The sequence below is a fragment of the Tenrec ecaudatus genome, chromosome 3 (assembly GCF_050624435.1).
Source record: "Tenrec ecaudatus isolate mTenEca1 chromosome 3, mTenEca1.hap1, whole genome shotgun sequence".
Classification (NCBI taxonomy): Eukaryota; Metazoa; Chordata; class Mammalia; order Afrosoricida; family Tenrecidae; genus Tenrec; species Tenrec ecaudatus.
The window spans coordinates 138,439,810-138,463,484 of NC_134532.1; the positions used below are offsets into that span (position 1 = coordinate 138,439,810).

General features: G+C 51.1%; 1 protein-coding gene across 5 annotated transcripts in view; it reads left to right on the forward strand.

Annotated features, from left to right (window-relative positions):
- Positions 1-23,675, forward strand: part of WDFY3 (WD repeat and FYVE domain containing 3) — a 301,390-nt gene that overhangs the window by 272,549 nt on the left and 5,166 nt on the right. For all 5 annotated transcript variants that reach the window (XM_075544080.1, XM_075544079.1, XM_075544082.1 and 2 more), the window contains 13 exons: positions 1,434-1,540; positions 2,921-3,074; positions 6,352-6,443; positions 6,659-6,871; positions 10,046-10,193; positions 11,639-11,793; positions 12,405-12,563; positions 14,163-14,342; positions 15,500-15,682; positions 16,832-16,928; positions 19,765-20,091; positions 20,875-20,986; positions 21,436-21,633. In XM_075544080.1, coding sequence (XP_075400195.1) covers positions 1,434-1,540; positions 2,921-3,074; positions 6,352-6,443; positions 6,659-6,871; positions 10,046-10,193; positions 11,639-11,793; positions 12,405-12,563; positions 14,163-14,342; positions 15,500-15,682; positions 16,832-16,928; positions 19,765-20,091; positions 20,875-20,986; positions 21,436-21,633 — 2,125 coding nt within the window. The remainder of the gene's footprint in view (positions 1-1,433; positions 1,541-2,920; positions 3,075-6,351; positions 6,444-6,658; positions 6,872-10,045; positions 10,194-11,638; positions 11,794-12,404; positions 12,564-14,162; positions 14,343-15,499; positions 15,683-16,831; positions 16,929-19,764; positions 20,092-20,874; positions 20,987-21,435; positions 21,634-23,675) is intronic.

Here is a 23,675-nt window from a genome sequence, read left to right on the forward strand (position 1 = left end):
TATGGTTGGAGGTCACCACAACATGAGGAACTGGATTAAAGGATCAGAGCATTAGGAAGGTTGAGAACCGCTGCTCTAGTTCTTTAATGCTACACCCCACCTCCCACCACCCCCCCGCTACTATCGTGACCCAAATTCTACCTTACAAATCTTGCTAGAGCATGCACACTGGTACAGATAAGAGCGCTCAACACACGGAATCCAGGACAGATGAGCCCTCATGAACAATAACGGGAGTAGCAATGCCATGAGGGTAGGGGAAGTCGGGGAGAAAGGGGGAACTGATCGCAATGATGGACTATAACCACCACCCAGGGTGACGAACAATAGAAACATGAGTGAAGGGAGGCAGCTGTATAAGATATAAAAATAATAATACTTTATAATTTATCAAGGAAGGGTTCACGAGGGTGAAAATGGGGAGAAGAGGAGCTGATACCAAGGGTTCAAGTAGAAAGAAGTTGTTTTGAAAATGATGGCAACAAATGTACAGGTGTGCTTGATACAATTGATAAATGGAGTGTTATAAGGGCTGTAAGAGTCCCCAATAATTTTTTTTAAAGTTAGTTTTAGGTGACTCCTTAAAGTGCTGCTCAGTGTAGTTTGTCACGATACTGACAGCAAGTCTTCTGCTTTACTAAGATTGGCTGAGTAAATTTAGTCTGTCTGCTGTCTGTGTAGACGCGTAGCACGCCAGTTGGACGGGGTTGGATTGCCCTGTTGGTTTTACAAGCTGTAACTCTATGGATGTAGCAGACCTCCTCTCTTTCCCGTGGAGCTGCTGGTGGTTGTGACTTGAATCAACTCACTGCCAGGGAATGAGTGTGAGTGGGCTTTGTATGGGGCATAAATTCCCCAGCATAATTGGCCTCCTTTTTACACCAAGATAAACACTTTTATTTATTAGCTATCTTATATTTATTGAGGCACTTTTAAGAATCCTTTTGCATTAAAAAAAAAGAATTGGCTAATTTTGAAAACAAATTGTTTCCCTTTATTGTATGTCTCTCCAAAACAAAGGGGATAAAAACCTTAAACCTAAACCTATTAGGATATCTGTGTGAATCCACTTTCCTAAGAAAATACTTTTAAAAAAACTATACAGTGTGCATGGGCAACGGTTCACAGACAGACAAAGTCAGTACCAAACACGGAGTAGCAGCGGTGGGTGAGCATCCTTCGTTAGAAAGGGGTAACTCCTACACTAGCTCTCAAAAGCCGCAATCGGTGGCTGTTGGATGGCACTGAACAGGTTGCTGCCCAGTCGACAAATGAGGGGTGGCGGCATCGCCCTTTAGCTGCGGTTCTGCACGCACCAGCACTGACTCCATCACCCTCGTCGCCCGCTCTGTGCGTTCTCAAGCATGGGTGCTGGTGTCCTTCGCCGTTTCTCTTTCCTCTCGACTAAACCGGGCTTGGATGTTCTTGAACAGGAGAAACGCCGGCCTACCACTACGGGACCCACTACTCCTCGGCCATGATTGTGGCCTCCTACCTCGTTAGGATGGAGCCTTTCACGCAGATTTTCTTAAGGCTGCAGGTGAGTCCGTGAGTGGGGGGCTCTTTCTTTCCCTTCCTTTCAAGCCTGGCTTTTATGTAGAGTCGTTTTCTTTGTTTTTAGCCTTCTGTAGTGTTCATGACCCAAAGCCCGGGACATTTTAGTGGCAAAAGTAACAAGGCAGAGTCCCCATGGACCGGACCAGAGCAGGTTTGAAATACACAAGCAGCAGGGTCCTTTAATCAAGGTCACGTGGCATTAGCTTTCAAGCCAGTTCATAGGGAGGGCCAGGCCTGTCGGACTGAGCTCAGCCAGCGGTACGTGGAGAGGGTGTAGTCCAGCCCACTTGCTGTCTCCGAGCGCGCGATTGCTGTTCTCCGCCTTCTCTCACGTTCATTCAGCAGCCATGGCTTGAATACTCGCTGGGCCAGGTGCTTGGGGTTTCTCAGTGAATGAAGACACAGCCAGCCTGGCGGAGCGTATGATTCCGTTGACAAAGACCATTGTCCGGTGTTCGGACGATGACAGTGCTGATAGGAAGATAGCGATCAGGGGAAAGGGAAGAGCTCGTGGGAGCAGGAAGTGGTGGTGACAGGGTGCAATTTAACAGTGCTCAGAGCAGGTCCCTGAAAAGGTGACGTGGGAGCAAAGACGTGAGGGAGTGAGCCATGCAGACGTCTGCAGGAGGGATGTGCCAGGCGGGAGCCCAGCATATCCAGAACAGAGAGAGAGAGAGAGAGACTGAGGGGAGAGAACAGGAGAAGAGACCACATCGAGACAGACCCACTGTGTGAACTGCTGCGTTTCTCAGAGGGAGCTCGCCCACACAGGCAACGGCACAGCAAGTGTGCTTGAGGAACAGGGTGGGGGCGGAGGGACAGGGCGTGTGGAAAAGCTAAAAGAAGCCCCTTTTCTCGTTGACTGTGTCTGGTTTATAATTTCTTGATCACCTTTCCTAATTCCTCCTTTGTGGAGGCGAGTGATTCATTCCCCGGGAAAACCTGACCACCGCGCTAGCCTCTGAGATTACACGAGCATTTACATAACGCTGTGATTGCACCTGCAGGTGGTCACGGGATCTTTCCGAGGGAGCTGCCGTGAGCTCTGGAAGAGCGCCTTTCCTTTATAGTCTTACCCTCTCTCAAATCACTAATTAGATACAAACCCTCCTTGAAGTGTTCACGTATGGATTTCAATCTGATTTCAAAAGAAATGTATCTCGCACACCCTGCAATAAGGAGTGCCCAAAGGGAGTGCGATTAGGCTTCCCACTGTGGCCATCAGTAGCTGTATGTGGCATAGATGACGGGACGTTGAAATATGCCCCCAGGATTATCTGCCCCGGGTTGTCAAGCTCCCGGGCTTGCCACGCCGTGAGGTGAAGGGCCCCCTCACAGCCGGGTAACCTCGCTCTGCCCACAGGGCGGCCACTTTGACCTGGCTGACCGGATGTTCCACAGCGTGCGGGAGGCCTGGTATTCCGCATCGAAGCACAACATGGCCGATGTAAAAGAACTGATCCCAGAATTTTTTTACTTACCAGAATTCCTGTTCAATTCCAACAACTTTGACCTAGGTATGTACGAGCCGTGGCACGAGGTTGGGTTGGGGGGGGCGGTGGCTGGGAAAGACGCTTAGACAGCAGTGACACTGCTGAAGACTTGAGAGGGTGGACGCCGACAAGGAACAGAAAGACTTCCTTGTGTTTTCAGTTGCTTTTCGTTACTGTGATTAGACGCACGTGATTGCAAATAAACGGAACAAACAAACTTAGGCCTCTCATCAGCCAAGACAGCTTGCACGAATATCCAAAGTACTGTTTATTAGTCGTGTGTTACTGTGAAAGAGACAGGGCCTGGATGGAGACGTCTTCTCAAGAAGGTAGTGATGCTAGGTGCCATCAAGTCAGTGTGACAAGGAAACCTGCCTGACCGCCCACCCGCCGTCCTTGCTCCCACTGGGTATTGGGTTGGTGCCCATTGCCGCAGCCTCATTACTGAGCAGGAACGTGTCAATCCCGGGGGAGATAAATAGGTACTCCAACCGATGCATGTACACACGTGTTCATCGCAGCACTGCTCATAATAACCCCAAAGTAGACACCACCCAAATACTGACCAACGGAGAGTGCGTAAACAGATTGTGTGCGCATGTACATGCACACACAGGCGCGTTTTCAGCCACAACGAGGAAAGGGAAATGAAATGCTAATAAATGCTAGAACGTAGGTGGGCCCTAAAACATGACGCTAAGGGAAATTGGCCAAAAACGCAAAAGATGACTGAGGGGTGGAGTCCATGTGACTGAAATACCGGGAAGATGTGGAGACTGCCTTCCTAGTGGGTGCAGCATTTCATTTTGGAGTGGTGGCCATGTTTTAAAACCTAAGTAGACTCGTGTGTGTACCGTACAGGCAGGCCTTGGGTTTCGAACCCCAATCTGCATTTAACCCACAGTTGGAAACCAACTAATTATAAAGCCTATGTGAGGTGCATTCCGGCCAAGCCTAATGACAAACTCAAGTACTATGTTGCAATGGCCACCAAAGCATTGTTGCTGCTACGTCGATAGTTGATAGTTTGTGAAAGGTGTTTGTAGTGGATCTGAAAGTGTGTAACATTTTTATGCATAGAAGATACACGATATACAGGATATTGGACTAGCTCACATTAGATTTCACCCGTATGGAACTGTTGCAGTTCACAAAGTCAACTCAAAGACTGCTTCAGGAGCAGGATGCTCGTATTCTGGGGAGTCTGGGGGCTGCATGTATTATGAAAATTATAAATGTCACAGAAACTCACTTTCAGGGGGTTAGGTTTATGTCATGTGAATTTGCCTCGTTTGTTTGCTTTCAAAGCATCTCCATCCAGAAAAGGTAGTTAATAGTGTACACGGACAGTGCCCTTGGATTCTTCCCGAGCTGGGGTGGGGCTGGGGGGTGGTAGAGTTAGTCACCAGCATCACAGACTTCCTGTCCTTAGCCCCTTGCGTCCACATGCAGCGAGCTGCAGAGCAGGAGAATGAGACCAAGGGCAGTCTGCACACTTGGTTCCCTTTTACAACATTTTAAAATGGCAGGTGGTGCCGATGAGGGAATGAAATTATATCACATACGCATTGAGGGGCCATGAGCAAAATACTGAAAGCTACATTACATCTCAAGTACCTTGGGGCTTACTGTGTATTTCTTCTAGTAGATTTTTACCCCGCTCTTTATGTAAAAAATTGAGTGTGGACATTTTCTTCCCTAGGGCCTCGGGTAAAACCGTGAAATGGGTGGTTTCGGTAGGCCGTGTCGGGGCTGTAGTGTGCTGACTGCGGTATTTTCTGTCTAAGCCATCCGTGGCCATTGCTTCCAACCTAGTCGATGCTTGCCTTTAAGCGGTATATTGAATTTTGCATCTCTTGCTCATTGTGTTAAGCCATCAATTGACAAGTGATGGGAGGATTGTTTCTAAGGATTGGTCTGTTTGGATTGGCCCTCACCAGGGACCACTTTTGTGTTCTGATGTTTGCATCCCTATTTGTCTAACCACCTGCTGCTAAGTCAGTAAGTCAGCATTGTTGTTTAGTCTTTTTTTTTTTTTTGTAATCTTTCACCAAGCTAATCCAATTATACCTAGAAAAACTGTATTGAAATGTCCCTCTGGGGGTGTTATTTCACAATAATGTCCTCCAACATCAAACCCCATGTAATGCACTATGCTGTGTATCGACATCCTAGCTCTCACAGCCATGCCGTCGGTTCTGACTCAGGACCACCTGTGGGCGGACTGCGGCTGCCCCTGTGGATCGGAGACAGTCTGCCATGGGCAACAGCTTCGTTCTTCTCCTGCAGACCAGTGCGGGGTTTCCAACCACTGACCTTGTGTTAGCAGCCCAGCGTAGCACACACACACACACACACACACACACACACACGGCTCCTCTCATGTACGTCTAGCTGGCAGTCTCTCCAAGACCTTCAAGGTTACCTGGCCAAAAAATTAACCCTGTAAGGAGTAGGTGGCATATGTTAGCACCGCTCGGTCGTTTTGTTGCTGACGGGCAGCCCTTTAATCTTCCCGAGAATTCTTTTTGCTTCTGTGAAATAACCTAGTGGCAGTAAAGAGTTACCTCGTTCCAGATTATATTTTAAAGTGAAAATCCTCACCGCAAACACAGGCCCACTCCTAGTCGGAGGTTTGAGAGTCGGGAATGTGGGAAGCTGCCTATTCCAGATCCCACCAGGAGATTCCAGCGGCTGCATTTGTTCCTCAAGGAAGAGAGCGTTCGAACTGGACGAGGCTGCGGAGAAAGAGAGCCTTTCACTAATGCCTCAGAACAGATGGGAAAGCCTTGTCCAAGCCTCAGTCCTGGTCAACTGCTGAGGGCCGGAAGGAAGATGCTAGAGGAATTCCTTGTAGTCTTCCAAATGAGCAGTCCTCAGAGGACGGAGCCTGAGCAGTGTCTCCCACCTCAAAGCAGTGGCCCCACAGGATACTTGGTGGAAAAGGAGTCATGCAGTCAGTTAAGTTGTCCTGAATCCCCACCGCCTCCAATGTGTGATCTAATAGCTATCCCGCTCCTAGAGAAGGACAGTGTCTACTAGCATCTGTAAGCCTCCAGGGAAGGCTGGTCGGCTGGAGACCTGTTGGGCTTGGTACCACTTGGCACTTCCTGCTGTCGTTGGATGCTCAAGGCCCCCAGGTTGGCCATCATGCTGGAGAGCCTTCCTCTGAGGAGCTGTTCGCAGGGCTTCTCTGGTGGTGAGCGTATGAAGTTCTCTTGATGAGCCTGAGCCTGGGGCTTCCATTTGAAGTGATTATTCATCCCGCTCTCTCCCCACCCCTGTATATCCCATCACATAGGTTGTAAACAAAATGGCACCAAGCTTGGAGATGTCATCCTCCCGCCCTGGGCCAAAGGGGACCCACGAGAATTCATCAGAGTCCACCGTGAGGTAAGGGGGTTGCTCTAGCAGAACTCTAAACTTGGTGTGGGTTTGGACCACGTCCAAAGACAGCAGCTTGAGCCCCAGACGACCCATCTGTTTATGTCACTGAGATTGTTTTCTTGATTTTTGCTTCCTGTACCCCGACTGCCCACTGAGCCCTTCCTGAGCTAAAAGGAACCATGAGCCACTGGAGTGAACCTGCTTGTGTTTGGAAATTGCAGGCATTGGAATGTGATTACGTGAGCGCCCATCTGCACGAGTGGATTGACTTGATCTTCGGCTACAAGCAGCAAGGCCCTGCTGCAGTTGAAGCTGTCAACGTCTTCCATCACCTCTTTTATGAGGGCCAGGTGGATATCTACAACATAAATGACCCATTGAAGGAGACGGCCACCATTGGGTTCATTAATAACTTTGGTCAGATCCCCAAACAGGTGGGAACATCCGTTTCTTTTCCTCTGATACTATTCCTCCCTGTGATAGTTCTCTAAGGAGGGGGTCGCCGTCTAATACAACAATTAGGTTTAGATGAAGTGCCTTGAAGGTCACCTCACACTTCGTAAACCTCTGCTCTTCCCTCCCTTTTATCGTTCAGATTAGAGGAAGTGTTGACTAGAGAAAATTGTCATTTGCAGACTGGTGTGGGTGCGGGGTATGCTTTCCTGTGCCTTTAAAGGCCCGACAGGCGGCAGAAAGCAGACTGGGAAGCAAACAGGGCAAAGCAGAGATGGAGCATGAAGGGACGTGGTGGCAGTGTCGTCCGTGAACGTCACAAGGAGGAGAGAGACTCCCTGGCAGCAAGCGTCAGTCTAAGGTGGACTCCTATGAGTTGGAAGGGAAACATGCTGCCACCCTCCAGCCTTTTGGCCCAAGAGACCACCACCCATCCCTCCCACAGCACCCTGCTTCTCTGCTGGGTTTCATCATTCATTCCAGTGGCCACACAGAGCTTTTTTGGTTTTTGTTTTTAGGGGAAGTAACAGGTTGCGATTCAGGATCAGAAACAACTCAGGATACAGTTCTTTGGTCAGGGCCACTCAGCCAGCCATACTTACAAGTAGACCTCTCTCTGGCCTTTGACCCCTCAGCTCTTAGCCTGGCCTCTGCCCTGCTCAGACAAATGTTACATAACTCTTTAACTCCACCAATAGTTCTGGAAGCAACCCACTGGGGCCAGTAAGTCTCAGCTCAAGTGCACTCAGCTCTCTTGCTCTGTGGATTAGTTAGCAAGCCTGCCTAGGTCCACCACCAAGTGCCCAGAGGCTGCCACTCTGCCAGGGCACCTTCTGTAAAAGTCACTTGACTGTCTCACTCCATGGACCAAAGCCCACTCTACGGTCTCCTGCCAGCCTCCCTCCACTTGTCACCTTGAGCCATCTCCAGTGTTTGCACTCTGCCTCCTGGGTTTGGGAGGTTCTCAGCATGGGACCCGTGGTCCAAAGGATAGTTCATTCTTGGCTTTTTTATCGGTGGTAATGGAGTCCTCCTTTCCCAGATCAAGATGTCTCATTTTAAGCCTAGCAAGATAGCAAAACTCTCCAATCCTCCCCCACCTGTGTGTATGGAAGATTCATGGGAGACAGCCAAATGGCCACGTGTAATTGGACCCCTAACAAAGGGCACGTTTACTTTTAAAGCAACGTGCATCGATAAACCTTAATCACAGCTGGAGGATCGTGGTCCATCCTTCCCCCGAGGGTGGCTAGAGCAAGAATATGGTTCATGATCCTGTGGGAAACAGGTATGCCCCAGCTGAAAAGGCAGGATGCTGCGCTGGCTGTCGCAGGACCTCTCCGCTGCTGTTGCTTATAAAAGACAGGCAGTCTAGGAGATGAAATTCAGATGTCGCTGGATTTCTAGGACGTCCCCACAACCGATGTAGCGTGCTCCAAGAAGAGCCCTCCCAGAAATGCCCATAGTCTGACGCGTTTACCTGTCCACAGCCTGGCCCGGTGCTCTGCCTTAGAACTTAGTTCTCCAGTAAATATTTATTCATGAAGATGCTTGAAACATATGTGCCATTTTGCATAACTTGAGATGGTTTTGTTGTTACTAATGTTCACAGAAAGGATCACAACCCTGACCCGTGCCCATGAAATAGGCACAGATTCTAAAGATCTAGGGGCTGAAAATGTGTGTCCTCCTCTTTACAAAGCAGTTTTTCGACTTTTTTTCTCCTGGAAATCCAAACAATTCGATGCACCAACTCTGATGGTGGTGTACGCAGCTTCAGTCTCACTGAATCTAAGGGTTTAAAAAAATCTTCCTCAGTTTTCCAGCAGAAAGGACTCTATGTTTGTTTTAAAGATCCTCCCATGTCTTACACCTCCACTTGAATACGCATCGGTGTTTCTCGGTCTGTGCGGAGGCGATCTGGGACAGAGACGGCTGCAAAAGTGAAGGCTGAGGAGAATACCGATTACTGCACCTTTAACAAAAGTTACAGGCCACAGAGGCTTAAAAAAAGCTGAAAAACCAGATACCAAAATTTCTATTTCCCCATTGTTAACATTACAGAGGGACTGGGGGAGGCAACACATTAGTAAGTAGCATTTCTGAGATACCAAAAGGATGTAACTGAGTCATCTAGAGAAAGGCAGATTAAAGAAGTATGGCTCCCAGTCAGCAAAGACCAAATAGAATTGGCCTGTAGCTCAGACCCAAACTCGGTGCCATTGAGTTGATTGCAACTGACTGTGACCCTGTAAGACAGAGTAGAGCTGCCCCTGGACGTTCTGAGACTGAGCATCTTTACCGGAGCCGATCGCCTCATCTTGCTCCTGCAGAGCCGTTGGTGGTTTCAAACCACTGACCTTGCAGTTAGCAGCCCAGTGCATAACAGAGCAGCGCCAGACCGCCTCCAATGGCTACTAGGCTATCAACCGAAAAGCCAAACTCACCATCTCTGTGTCAATGCTGCCTCATAGTGACCCCACAGGACAGGGCACATCTCCCCTGTGAGTTCCCGAGCCTGGAACGCTTTACAGAAGAAGAAAGCCTGCGTCTCTCCTGAGGAGCAGCTGGTGGTTTGGAACTGTTGACCTTGCAGTTAGGATCCCAACACGTAACCACGTGCACCAGCAGCACTCGCTATTGGGCTATAAGTACTATTCCTACAGTTTGGGCACCATTAGAAAATAATTACAAACTAACAGTAGTGTCAACAGATTGTCTTTTCAAAAGTTCTTGTGAATTACATTTCACACACGGCCTGATAACCACCCAGACTGGAGTATCGCAGACCTGCCCAACAAAGGAGAGTCTGGTGGAGCAGTAGTCTAAGAAGCAGTTCGCTGCTAACAGAGAGCCGGGTTCTGAACTCACCAGCTAGTCTGGGAGCAAGAGGGAGGCTTGCAGCATCGGGAAGCCTGGGACACAGTTCTGCACTGTCCCTCGGGCTCCCTGTGAGTCAGAATGAGGATTTGCTCCCTGGCCATCCTCTCCGCCCGCCTCTTCAGTTTCTTTTCTCATCTGTGAAACAGGCATTAAAAACCTGATGGTTTTTAGGAAGCTTAAGGGCATGAGGAATGTCATGCCTGCCACTTAATGTTAACCTTGTCATTAAAAGTTCATTCTGAGTAGGAAGTGTCATTTTTCTCTCACACCAGCTCTTTAAGAAGCCTCACCCACCCAAGCGAGTCAGGAGTCGCCTCAACGGGGACGTGGCTGGACTCTCGCTGCCCCCGGGATCCACCAGCGACAAGATCTTCTTCCACCACCTGGACAACCTGCGGCCCTCTCTGGCGCCTGTGAAAGGTGAGGCGGCAGGCAGCCAGCGCTGGCATGATGGCTTGGCAGGGTTACCCAACCTCGTGTGGTTTGGCAGGGTTTGCTTTAGACCAGTGGTTCTCAACCTTCCTCATGCCAACCCTTTCACCCAGTTCCTCATGGTGTGGTGACCCCCCAACGTGTTCAGTGCACCCATTAAAAGACACCTTTCCTTCAGCTAATGATACACCTCAACTCACTCGCACTCACTGGCATCGAGTCGCTGCCGACTCAGAGCGACCCTAGAGGACAAGGCAGAACTGCCCCTGTGGGTTGCTAAGCCTGCAACTCTTTTTCTCTCGGCCGCCACTGGTGATTTCGAACTTCAAAACTTGTGATTAGCAGCCCAACACATGTAACCCACAGGGCCACTGTGTATTTTATCTAAAAGTACCCCCCCTTTTTTTCTCAAGTGGGTATTTTGTGACCTTGAATTAAATATATATATATTTGCAAAATCTTTAAACTTTCATTTTCATTAAATCCACAAAGTTTCAGAGTTGGCTTATCTGGTTGGCTACCAGGCCACGTAACCTTGTCGCACCGACTATCTTGCTCTGGCGCACCACGGGGTCTGCAGTGTCCGGCGGTGCCGGTACCTGGGGAAACGCATGGCCTTCCTTTGGAAGTCCAGGAGCAGGCTGCAGCTCGGGGGTTGCTGGAGAGCGAGGTTATCTGGGTGGGCAGCGATGTGCTGGAGCGCATCCCCGAGGGATCTCTGGAGCCCCAGGCATCAAGAAGAAAGGCCTGACTACTCAGAGCCAACCTCGGGGTGTCTAGGAATAGGAAGGCCCCAGGGGAGCCCCAAAGAACACCCATCAGGGTCGAGGCCCCACCCAGCACACCTAGGAAATGGAAACATCAGGCTCTAATCTACCCAGACAAGAAGCCCGCCATGAGGTGCTTAGCCCAGGTGGCCTTACTGGTTACGTTTTGAGCGGCTAGCTGCAAGGTCAGCACCTAAAAACCACCAGCCTCTCCATGGGGAGCAAGGTGAGGCTTTCTACTCCAGTAAAAGAGTTACGGTCTCTGAAACCCGCGGGGACAGTTCTGCCCTATCCCATGGGGCCGCGATGAGTTGGAATCAACTCAGTGGCAGTGAGATTAGGTTTGGGGCAGTGGTGGAGCGGGCAGCTACCACATTCTTTGGAGGTACCGGGAATCACCTGCTATTGACTGTGGGGATGGTTTCACACCTTTGACAATCCTATAAACCATTGAAGGTACGATTTGAAGAAGTATATTGTGTGGCATGTGAACTCTGTTTCAATACAACTGTGTTGGTTTTGATTGACTAAGAAAAAGCTATCTCAAATCCCTTTGCCTCCAAGCTTGCTTCGCATTGACTCTGTGAGATTACTTTGCAGTCCCACGTGCAGTGGCGAAGGTAGCTTCCCTCTCTTCTGTTCTAATGCATTCGCTTCTTTCTCCAGAACTCAAAGAGCCTGTGGGACAGATTGTGTGCACAGACAAAGGCATTCTGGCAGTGGAACAGAATAAGGTCCTTATCCCGCCAGCCTGGAACAAAACTTTTGCCTGGGGCTACGCAGACCTCAGCTGCAGGCTGGGAACCTATGAGTCAGACAAGGTTTGTACGGTTTGCCTCGTTGAATCTCACTCTTCCTTGGCTTGCATATCCCAGTTAAGGGGTGTGGGTAAGAATGGCCAGCGAAAGGGGGAGCTTTAGTACATGAGATTCATATTGGGGAGATGGTGGGGGGAGCAGCAGACAAGTCTCACTGCTCTCAGACCAGGCCTCTTTGGGGAAATTGGAACTAGCAAAGTATTCCTGCAAGAGGTCCCATACGCCTCATTGTTCAGCACCTCTGCCCTCCAGAGGCACTCTCTCGTGGTGAGTCACCATCCTGGCCTTGCTTAGGCAGTGCTCCGAAATGGCCGGTGGAAAGCGGGTTGCCCCTCCCCTCTGTAGCGGCAGCTGCTGTTCTGCACGACTACATAATAGTGATCCGAAATTTCCCGGGGTTCGCCTCCTCGCCGTCCCTCTTGAATGCCAGAGAGAGAGTCTGCACGCATCTATTGTGCTTTCGTGCGCTTCCCTTTTATTCGGGTTCTCCTACAAAAACAGCACTCGTACTTGTAATTCACATTCTGATTAGCTCGGCTTAGCTCCCCATACATATACTGAAGGAGTTTGGGTGTTTGCCAGCTGTGTGTCTCACATCTGGTTTTGTTTTACAGGCAGTGACGGTTTATGAGTGTCTGTCTGAGTGGGGCCAGATTCTCTGTGCTATCTGCCCCCACCCCAAGCTGGTCGTCACGGGGGGCACGAGCACCGTTGTGTGTGTGTGGGAGATGGGCACCTCGAAGGAGAAGCCTAAGAGCCTCACCCTCAAACAGGTAACACATGTGGAAATGAGACGCCGGTGTGGCTCGTGGTCCAGCTTAGCTGTCTGTTCTCTCTGCAGAAACGCAAAAGCTCCCTAATTCCAAGATCGTGCCTAATGCCCTGAACCAGAATGGTTCTTCTGTCTGAAATGCTTTTGAAAACAAAGGAAATAAGACTATACATAGTATTTTTGTAACTTGACTGAGCTGGATCTTTCTTGATGATATCCTAAAACGGAATCCTGTTGTAATATAAGCCATCATCACGTGTTTGAGTTTTGCCTGAATTCACTGTAAGCTTTTTAAAAGTGGAGCATACAGCGAAGGGTTTTGTTTCTTTTCCTAATACGAGCTAAAGAGGTCATTAACAGTAATCCCTGTCTCTCATTGCTGTTTAGATCTAGAATGTGCGAGACAGGGTGCTGGCTGTTTAAAGTCATGCACTCTCATCCCCACAAAAAAGGAGCCCTGGTGGCCCTGTGGGTTACGTGTGTTGGGCTGCTAACCACAAGGTTGGCAGTTCAAACCCCACCTGCTGTGCAGCAGTCTGCTCTCGTAAAGATTTCCAGCCTTGGAAACTTTATATAGATTCACTGTAAATAGTGAGTCAGAATTGACCCAGTGGGAATACTCACAACAAAGTAATTGCTGGTTATCTTTTACCTAGGGGTCGGGGGGTGGGGAGAACACAGTTCAGAAAAATTAGGCCACGTACCCATATGCACATGTAGTGGTAAAGCTAGTAATTTCATTCTGTCCAACACCAAGGCTATTTAAAAGCGACACCCAAAGCTACTTCATAGCTAAGCTGTGACTGTGGTGTCTTGAATACCTATGGAAAGAACCTTTGTACGTACAGCAGAGGCCATCTCCAGAGACTGGAAACTCTGGTTGAATTGTTGGGTCTTCCCGAGGGACGCCCTGGAAAAGCGGGTGCAGTCTTCGATGTGAGATCCAAAGTTGGCCTCGAATATGGCTGATCCAGACCCCGCCGCATGTCAATATTTTCCATTTAGAAAATGGGTCTTGAAGCCAGTGTGCCAGCAACCCCTAAGTAGAAAGAACTTCTTGCTCAGAACCGTCTTCTGGAGAGACAGTAATGAAGTCTGGGTAACCACGATCTCAGGCCAGCTCGCTCTGTTCGGCACGCAGTTTTCCAGCCCATCCTGAGAACGCAGGACCTGCTCGTAGGGACCCGAGCCTTTCCTTCAAAGTGCGGACTTGTTTGCCCACAGCACCACTGCCCTGGGTCCTGTTTCTTGGGAGGGGTCCCTTCGGGGCACGGAACACAGCCAGTTGTCTTCCGCTGAGTCGCTGGTTCTCTGGACCACACTCTCCCTCCCTCTCCCCAGGGCCATGTATTGCAACCACCAGCGATTTTTAAATTTTTTCATCCATCCAGATGTCGGCAGTTCCTGAGCAAGGAATTCAGAGCTGGTGCCCTAAAAGAGCGAGATTGAGACTTGCGTGGCAGCCCCTGGGGTATAAGCAGTGCGCCTCCCTATGGAGTGATGTGCAGGCACTGGGCCTGTTCCTGCAAGGGCATCCGCAATGCTCGAGTCAGTGATGATGCCCAGCACTGGGGTCACCCTGAGCTCTCTCTTCTTGTAGGCCTTGCTTGGTCATACTGATACAGTCACCTGTGCCACGGCGTCGCTAGCCTACCACATAATCGTCAGCGGGTCCCGAGACCGAACCTGCATCATCTGGGACCTGAACAAACTGGCGTTTCTAACCCAGCTCCGAGGCCACCGTGCTTCTGTTTCTGCCCTGTGTATCAATGAGTTAACCGTAAGTAGCAATTGCCCACTGGATTGGGATTTTTGTGAAACAAGTACTTCTGACCAACCTCTGAAGTGAAGATTCCGAGTACTTTGACACACGTTCACGTTATAAAAGTTACAGTGAACTCTGGCTGGGTTCTCTTATTCTTTTAATTTTTTCCCTTCCTCTATAAAATAGACCTAGTCCTAGCTAACCTCACGAGGTTGTGGTAGGGTGATGTGGAGCGACTTTAAATGTCGCCACTGTCAACCCACACAGAGGACGTGTGAGAAAGCATCTTCATGCCCTTAATGGGAGTGGGTTATAGTTGTCACCAAGTGGGGATAGAGTCCCTATCTCCCCACCTGGTGGAATTTGAGAACGAAGCTTATTCCCTTCTATCTTTGAAACTCAAAAAAAAATTTTTTAAGATGAGTTCTCAAGTTAGGGAATCTCCTATTTGATTAAATTCCTCAAGAAGAAACCCCACTCCCACCACACCCCCAAAGCAGACGCCGGCCACAGTGCTGAGAGACCGTCTTTCCGTTTATGGTGAGACCGCGACACCATTGTGCCCAAACTGAGCAACTTCTCTTCTGCCCTGTGCCTCGCGGTTGGCCTCGTGTTGCTAATCCAGAGGAGCTGCCTGTGAAGACGTCCTAGACCCTGGGCGGCCCTCCATACTCCCCCCTCAGCAGTGAGGGTGCTGCCGCTGGTCGCCCCAGGGTGGTACAAAGGGTTAACGTGCTTGGGGAATGCTCTAGGTGGCCAGCCAATGCACTGGAGGTTTGCGGGTAGGAAGAAAGCCTGGTGACCTGTGTCCCGAATAGCCGCCCTGAAAGCCGGGTGGCGTGCTGGTCTGCTCTGCCCCGCACCACGTGTCAGAGTCAACTCAATGGAAATGGTGTGGTGTGTGTGGGGGGGGGGGGCGGTTGTTGTTGTTGTTTTTCATCCCTGCTGGGGTGCTTGGGACATCAACGGAGGTCCGGGGAAGCCTTCTGCTTTTCGTTTCTGTCGCAGTCCCCTTGGCCACAGCTGCCACTCAGCGCTGGCTTGTCGGGCTGTGTCTGAGCCCCAGTGAGCAGCCCTGGGCAGCCAGCCCCGAACGCTCGGGGACCTCTGCAGTGACTCGGTGCCCTCCGAAAGTGGGAGCCAGAGTGAGGGGTCTTCCTTCTCGTCCTCAGGGGGACATCGTGTCCTGCGCTGGCACGTACATCCACGTGTGGAGCATTAACGGGAACCCCGTGGTGAGTGTGAACACGTTCACAGGCCGGAGCCAGCAGATCATGTGCTGCTGCGTGTCGGAGATGAACGAGTGGGACACGCAGAACGTCATCGTCACGGGACACTCGGACGGGGTGGTCCGGGTAAGTGAGCCGAGCGGAAAGCTCACTCGGGTAGCCGCCACCCTACATTACAGTGTCCCCTGTCCTGGCTGGCTGGCTGGGGATGAGACCTCTCGGCTTTCCTACAGTGACTTTTGGCCCCTTTGTTTCCTGCGGAGTTCTTTTGTGCTATTGGCCACTGACAGCTGGGCAAAGACGGTCTCTCTCTCTCTCTCTCTCTCTCTCTCTCTCTCTCTCTCTCTCTCTCTCTCTCTCTCTCTCTCTCTCTCTCTCTCTCTCTGTCTCACACACACACACACACACACACACACACTTCCCATTGCTAAAAATGTAAATTGCATCATGATGTTGAGAAGCGCAGAGCGGGAAAGGGTTTCCAGAGGCCTCGAGCCGACTCCTGGTATGGATTCCCTGTGAAAAGCTGTGTGCGGCGCCTCTCTCTGGGGTGAGCCCCTACAAAAATCGAATCAGCAGAGCCCCGCAGCTTTGCTTTGTCAAACGCTGTCTTCCAAGCTCGGGGGCCCTGGTGACGTAGTGGCTTACTCGTGCCTTTTGCTCCCAGAAAGAGCTTTCATCTTGGAAACCCAGAGGGGCAGTTCTGCCCTGTCCTCAGGGGCTTGCCTCGCTAGCAGTGAGGTTGGGGATTGGGTCTCCTCTGTTGCCTGGACTACCATCGTCTCTTGCATGCTTGAAACACCCCCCAGAACAGCTGAGAGGGCCCGTCTATGCTGAGTGTCCCACGCTCCTTGAACGGTCCGTCTCATTCTACGTTAGACTCTTCGACACCTTCTGATTCACATCAGACCCAAAGCAAGAATTCCTGCTGATGCCTTACACGGCATATTGCTACAATGTGTGCGGTGGCCTTTGCCTGCGGCGGTACTCGTCATGAAGCCCAGTCTAAAGATCATACATGCAAGCTGTCACGTGCGCTTTTTCGGTGGCTTTCTTCCTCGTCACCATTCGTGGGCTACTCTTAAACCTACGTGAGATATCCCCGGTCCCGTTCTTGTAAGATCCAGGGATCTCTAGTTACCGTAGGATTGTCAGTTGCGTTAGCACACACCCACCCTCTCCAGTCCCCCAGCCCCTTACAGAGCCCTTATTCCCTCAATGGAGTGCTAATGTTCCCTTCATCTATTTCTTTGCGAAATGCTTCCTTAAATTCAGTTTTGGAGAATGGAGTTCTTACAAGTTCCTGAAACACCAGCTCCTGAGCCCGTTGAAGTGCTGGCGATGCAGGAAGACTGTCCAGAAGCACAAATCGGTACGTGAGACTTCGTGCAACCTTAGCCAGGGGTCCTGCTTACCTCGTTCTGCTCTTAACAAATACACCCACGAGAGGTATATTTTCTCACACCCCGGGAGACCAGGAGGGCAAACTCGGGGCATGTTCAGGGGAGGGCTTGCTGGCAATATTTGGAGCTCCTGGCCTTGTCCAGACACTGTGCTGCTCTTTTGTAACATAGGAGGATTAGGTTTGAGACCCAGCCTACACTGGCTGTGACTTTATTAACGTGACACAAGGAAGCACCTATTTCCAAGCAGGCTTGAACTCGCAGGTAGAATGTATTGCCGGAGAGTTGATCCTGACTCATAGAGACCCTCCAGGACAGACGAACTTCCCCATGGGGTTTCCAAGATAGGACTCTGCACTGAAGCTGGCTGCCACATTGCCCTTCCACAGAGTGGCTGTTAGCTTCACACCACTGACCGGACGTCCAGTGAGCAGCTGAGAGCTTAACCTCTGTGTCACTGGGACACCATTTATAGGCTATCTTCGAAGGACCCAATTTCATCCATGATCAATTGTTATCTGAACTCTTTTTGTTTTTCACAAGTCATTATGGATGAAGTTACATCATCACGCGATATACACATCAGCCTAGCCGGGGCACTGCTCCCTGAAACACAATAGACGCCTATTGTGTGATTCCCTGGGGCAGGGCGGTCCTGCCAGGTTTCTCTCCGCTCCCCGAGCAGCATGCGCTTGGTCTTCTCTTGCTCTTGAGCTCCCCTGCTCCACGTGGAACACCATTACTAACTTCTTGGAGCACCGAAAGTGTGAACGGTCCCCTCTGGAAACCCACAGGTTTCGGTGCTGAATGAGTCAGGGGCTGCACCTCAGCCCCTCATCTCCTCTCGCCCACCAGCTGCCTAGCTCAGTCTGCACGAGGGTGCGTGATTTACAGGGACAGACCAGAGTCCACCTGCAACAGGGCAATAATTCCAACTGAAGCCAGGATGACACTCGACCCCTGACTCAAAGGTTGGTGGTTCAAACTTAGCCAGAGTCCCTGCCCTAGAAACTTTGTGGAACGTTCCTGCTCTGCACACACAGCCTCGCCATGAGTCACAACCCACTCACCATCAGTGCACAACCCTCTCAGACCTGCAAAGCACTTGCACGGTTCCTGTGAAATCAGGAGTCCGGTGACAATACCTGGGACAGCCGGAAACTGCACCACTCAGAGGTCCGCTCTGAGCTGCTAATCTCCTGACTGAGAATCATTGGTTGAGAACAATTGGCACGAGGAGCTCTCTAGAAAGGAGCTGGGTTTTAAAGCTTGACCTTTCGATTGTCTCTGTGATGAACTAGTTTTTCTGAGAATTCAGTGTGAGTTGACTTATGAGGTAGTTACTCAGGGGAGAAAAGACTTACTAGCAGAGACAGACAAATTTTTATGCAATGCCAAGAGTGTTGACTGTACATGCAGAACTTGGAAACACCCCCTCAGGCAGTACACGCTAATGCTTGAACGCAACCTTCATACATATAAATTCCTGTGGAGTCGATTAGCGCTCCACCCAGAAGGCCATCTGAGGGTTGAGGGACATAAAAATTCAGTTGGCTTCAGTGAGTATCTGAGCTTGCTCATAGGTGTCAGACACTGGATTACGGGGTCCATTTGGAAGTGGATCGTTTTTCCTGTCCTTCAGAGAAGCTTGTACGTGCCTGGCAGTGGAGGGTGAGCCGCATCCAGGGCTGAGAAATGCTGCCCGTCTCCACCTGATGTACTGTGCCCCGGCTTTGACTGAAGGCCTGCCACAAGGGAAGGTGGACAGCACAGAAGTTGAGGGCCGTGCTTGAATAGAAGAGCAGGGAGCCAGTGACTCCCTTGAATGCAAAACCCTTTCTGAGAGTGCTTATCTGCAGACTGAGGTTAAAGGAAAATAATCCATTCAAAGTAGCAATTAGACTGGTGGGGGCAGGCAAAATGAAGGCTTAGGCAAGCTGGGGGGAGGGGGGGATAGGGGGAGATATGTCTGTCATAGACTAGTGTGTGTGCTTCCTCTCTCGCTCAATTATGTCCTTATTTCTCAGAGCCCCTGCCCCCACCCCAGAACACTTGAATGTAATCAAGTGGACGCAGCGATGCAGAGTAACATTGGAAACAGAAGGGAAAACAAAATCCTTTATCATGAAGAGGTGGTTTCCAAGAGTTCGTGGAAAAATGCAGTGAAAGATAATGGCATTTTCCGTAGCCTTTTGAAACCCCTCCGATACTGTGCTCTTTGCTCAAGTTCCATGCACTCAGCCACTGTTCGGTCAAGCATCCGCCAAGTGCCAGAAGCGCTGGGCACTGTGTTCAAGGGCCCGGTCAGTGGCTTGTAGAAGGAAGAACATCCAGAATGGTAGGCACTGCTCGCAGCTCAGTAAAGACCTTAGAGAAGCAAAGCGTTCAAGCTCTCCCTTGAGAAGCAGGTGGCACCAGAGCTGGCAGAGGCTGCAGGATCATCATCTAGTCGGGGCGGGCTGGTCCAGCCCCTGGCTGAAGACAGGAGCATGTCTGCAGGGCGAGCACCAAGCGCCTCTAGCTGAGCAGTGGGAGAGCGGGAGGGGTATTGCAAGAAATTGCCAAAGGCGGGATCTGGCCAGACTGGATGCTAGCCTAAGGATTTTGGCCAGTTTTTGTAAACTCTTTCAGAAATTCTGTCCTTTTAGGTTTTTCCATTGTGTAAGCCAGCTAAAAATCTAGGGCCCCTCCCCCCCCCCATCAGTCTCTATTATAGCTACACATGGGGTCTACAGTGCCTTACGTAGTAGGAAAAATGCCAGTCCAGCTCCGCGGGCCTAAACGCGGTGTATGTGTACCCAACAGGCCACGAAGCCCAGGACGAAGACAGTAGTGATTCAGACGCGGAGGAGCAGAGCGTCAGCCAGGAGCCCAAGGAGCTGCCCGTCCAGCCCACGACAGGCATCGGCCACAGGCCCAGAGCATCCTCGTGCCGAGCCACAGCCACCTGGTGTACGGACAGCGGCTCTGACGACTCCAGGCGCTGGTCCGATCAGCTCAGCCTAGATGAGAAAGACGGCTTCATATTTGTGAACTACTCGGAGGGCCAGTCCCGAGCCCATCTGCAGGGTCCCCTTAACCACCCCCACTGCAATCCTACCGAAGTGCGGAATTATAGCCGATTGAAACCTGGTAATGGATACCTTTCTTGCTCCCCATAGCGCGCGTGTGTGCATGTGTGTATGTGTATGTTCTCTGGCACGTATGCTCTGTGAGCTGGGTCCCCCAGAGCATCTTTTATGTAAAGTGGGTCCCACCTCAGCATCTTTTATGTAAAGTGAACTTGGAGATGCTGACCCACAACAGTGTTTGCAATATGTTGCCTCAACCGCAAACTGCCGAGTCACCGTTCAGCTTTTGGGAGCTGGTCTACTCCAATGAAGGAAATCCAAGGGCATTCCAGGGAGCTTTACCCAAAAGGAGGAGCCCCGGTGGCATAGAGGTAATGAGTTTGGTTGCTCACCCCTCAGTCAGCAGTTCAAAACCCCCAGTCGCTCCTCGAGGGAAAGATGCCGTTTTCTACTCCCTTGAAGAATTTACTGCCTCTGGCAGCCAGCAGGGCCAGTTCTACTCTGTCCTGTGGGGTCGCTGGGAGTCGGCATCGACCCGCTGGCACTGAGTTTTGTTTTGTTTGGGGGGCTGCCCCAGATGGCCGAGTTAGAGGCAGGGTCCTCACTTGGAGAAGCTGTTTGTCTGTCTGTGGTCGTCTTGCACGGAAGAGGACCTTCTCTCTCCAGGTTTTCTTTGAGAGTAGGTGACCCCTCATGAAGGGCAAACTGCACGCTTTCCCTTCAATGGACGCAGCGTCTGCTAACAACTTGAAAAGTGGCCGTGACTGTGGTGAAAATGTCCCCGCTTCCGTGAGGGCACAGCAACCAGACGTCATACCTCATGTCCCCTCATTTCCCACTCCAGGGTACAGGTGGGAACGGCAGTTGGTGTTCAGGAGCAAGCTAACGATGCACACAGCCTTCGATCGCAAGGACAATGCGCACCCCGCAGAGATCACCGCCTTGGGCATCTCCAAGTAAGTGTCCCGCCTGCTCCGGGTCCTGTCACCCTCCGAGCCGCGAGTTGGTGAGCCAGGGGCCCCATGTGCTAGAGCAGTCCAGAGGGAAGCAGAGTGGCTCAGAGACACCCGTCCAGAGAGGACCCCGGCCAGTGTGTGCATTCTGAAAGAAAACCTCTCTCCTCCTCAGATCTTCCAAAGACACTGCCAGATCTCCCCCCAAAGAGCTGACATGGAAATGGAAAACAGGGCTTAGCTCTGCTTCTCTCCTATGACACCTCCTTCCCCTGAGGGCGGCGCCCCCCCACCCCCACCCCCGCCATTGCCACATCCTCCTGACACACTCTGGCGCACACATACACACACGCACACACAGAAGTAAATCACTAGGAGGCAGCAGAGAGGGATTCCACTGGTGGCTGTGCGGGGTCCTCTGTGAGGTGACCGCTTGTGTCCGTCTCGCGCAGGGGTCACAGCAGGATCCTCGTCGGCGACAGTCGGGGCCGGGTTTTCAGCTGGTCCGTGAGTGACCAGCCAGGCCGCTGTGCTGCCGACCACTGGGTGAAGGATGAAGGCGGAGACAGCTGCTCGGGCTGCGCAGTGCGGTTCTCCCTCACGGAGCGAAGACACCACTGCAGGAACTGCGGCCAGCTCTTCTGCCAGAAGTAAGATGTTACCTGTTACGCATTTGCTTCATCGCCATGCCGCCTCAGCAGAGGGCGGTGTGGCTAAAATCCCGTCCCCTTCTTCCGTCCTTTTACAGGACTCTAATATATAGACGCTCTGTCACAGCAACCGGTGCAGAGAACGTCCCCCCACACTCCTGGTCACCCACGACTCGGAATGGGCAGAAGGGGGTCCTTCGGATTTGCTTTAGAAATGCAGGGATGAACTGTGAGTGCCGGACGGGACACAGATAACCTCCAGTCCTCAGTCAGCCCTTCTGCACCCACGGGGGCATCTGCCCTTCCAGTCTCTACCGGTCTCCCAGGCACCAGCCCCGCCATGCATTAAGCTCCCTGTGGCTCGGTGCGGTCTTCCGGTTGGCAGACGGGCACATTGCCCAGCCTTCTGCAGCTGGCTTTGCCCAGACCAAGTTGGTTTTGAGAGCCATTCGTGTCTTTGTCAAAGGCATCTAGGCGGGTTGATCATTTTTTAACTGCTGCGAGGTATTTTATTTTACTATGTAATTGTATCAGGGTTGACCTAGTTCCCTCCCTTTTGATAACTTTATCAGTACCCTAAATACAAACAAATAGAGAGAGGCCTCAAAAAGTTGGTGGGAAAATGAGATTAAAAAGATCTACATAGTTGCCCCAACACTCTTTGAAGTTCCCTATTCATCTAATGCTACTATCCTCACACACACACACGCACACACACACACACCACACACACACACCGCACCCCTAAATGCCATTTGTGTGGCTGGAGCGTCTCTAGGGGTGATGCCTCACACTGCAATGATTCGCCATAGGCACACTCGGGACCTTAAATCAAGCAGCTGTTCGCACGTGCATCAGAGTAGAACTAGGCAAGGTAGGTTACCGGGCCTGTCTTCCTAGTCGCCTTTGGGTGGACTTGAACTTCTCAGTTGGTAGTCAAGAGTTTAGACCATTTTCTCCACCGGCCGCTGGAGGACTCGCAGTGTGCCAGTGTGCTTGCCCACGGGGTGTTCTCCAGTCTTCCTGGGGCTTGCTAGTGCCGAGCTCCCATCTGATAGCTAGGAAGTAATCCCTTGTTGGTTTAACTTGTATTCACGGTGTGGTGGGACAAGCATTGCATTCGCTTCCTGGCCATTTGTGTCTCCTCCTGAGAAATGCTTGGCTGTTTTTAACGAAGAAATACTTGACCTGTTCTGGACCCTCAAATCCCAAGTGTTTTTTCTGTCTTGCCAAGTATCTTCTGTCAGACTGTGGCTTGTGTTACAGTTTCGCATCTTTCCTGTCACACAAGTGTTTTCATTTTGGGATCATTGAATTTACCACTCTGATTTTTGCCTTTTGGGATCTTCAGAAAACTTTTCATGGACCAAGATCATAATGGATAGCTTTATTTTGTTTGACGCGTTTCAGAGGTTTGTGTTTTCACATACAGGTCTTTAATCCATTGAGGTTTCTATGCGGTTGTAATAGGGGGAGGGATCCCCTCCCTCCTTCCCGTCCCCAGCCAGAAGGTCAGCTTGCCCCATTCTCGATGACGTGAACATCATCTCTGTCAACCTGAGGGCCCTCATACACCTGCATGGTTCTTACCTGACACATTGGGAAGGAGACTCGGGATCAGCTGCTCAGGACTGAGGGCTGCGAGGGGCAGGCAGGGACCTATACCTCTCTGACCAGCCTTTGTAGCCGTCCTGGCACAGCCACGTCTCCTGTGGAACACTCTGCTTCTCTCTGGGCTCGGGAGTGTGGTCAGTGGCCACAGACAACTCATGATTGTGGGGTCACATGATTAGGCAGGAGCAAGTTGCAATGCAGGACCAGGTGGGTCCAACTCGGGATACAGTTCTTTGATCGGGACAGTGACTTCTCAACAATATCTGGAGGCAGACCTCTGTGGCCACCCCTGCCCTGCTATGAAGCTCAGGCGCTTCACCAATGAGTGCCCCAAGGCCCCTACTCTGCCAAAGGCTCTTGCCTGGAACACTTAGTGACCTTAACTCATGGCTCAGTGCACTTTCGGTAGCCGCCTCGCGCCGGGAGCT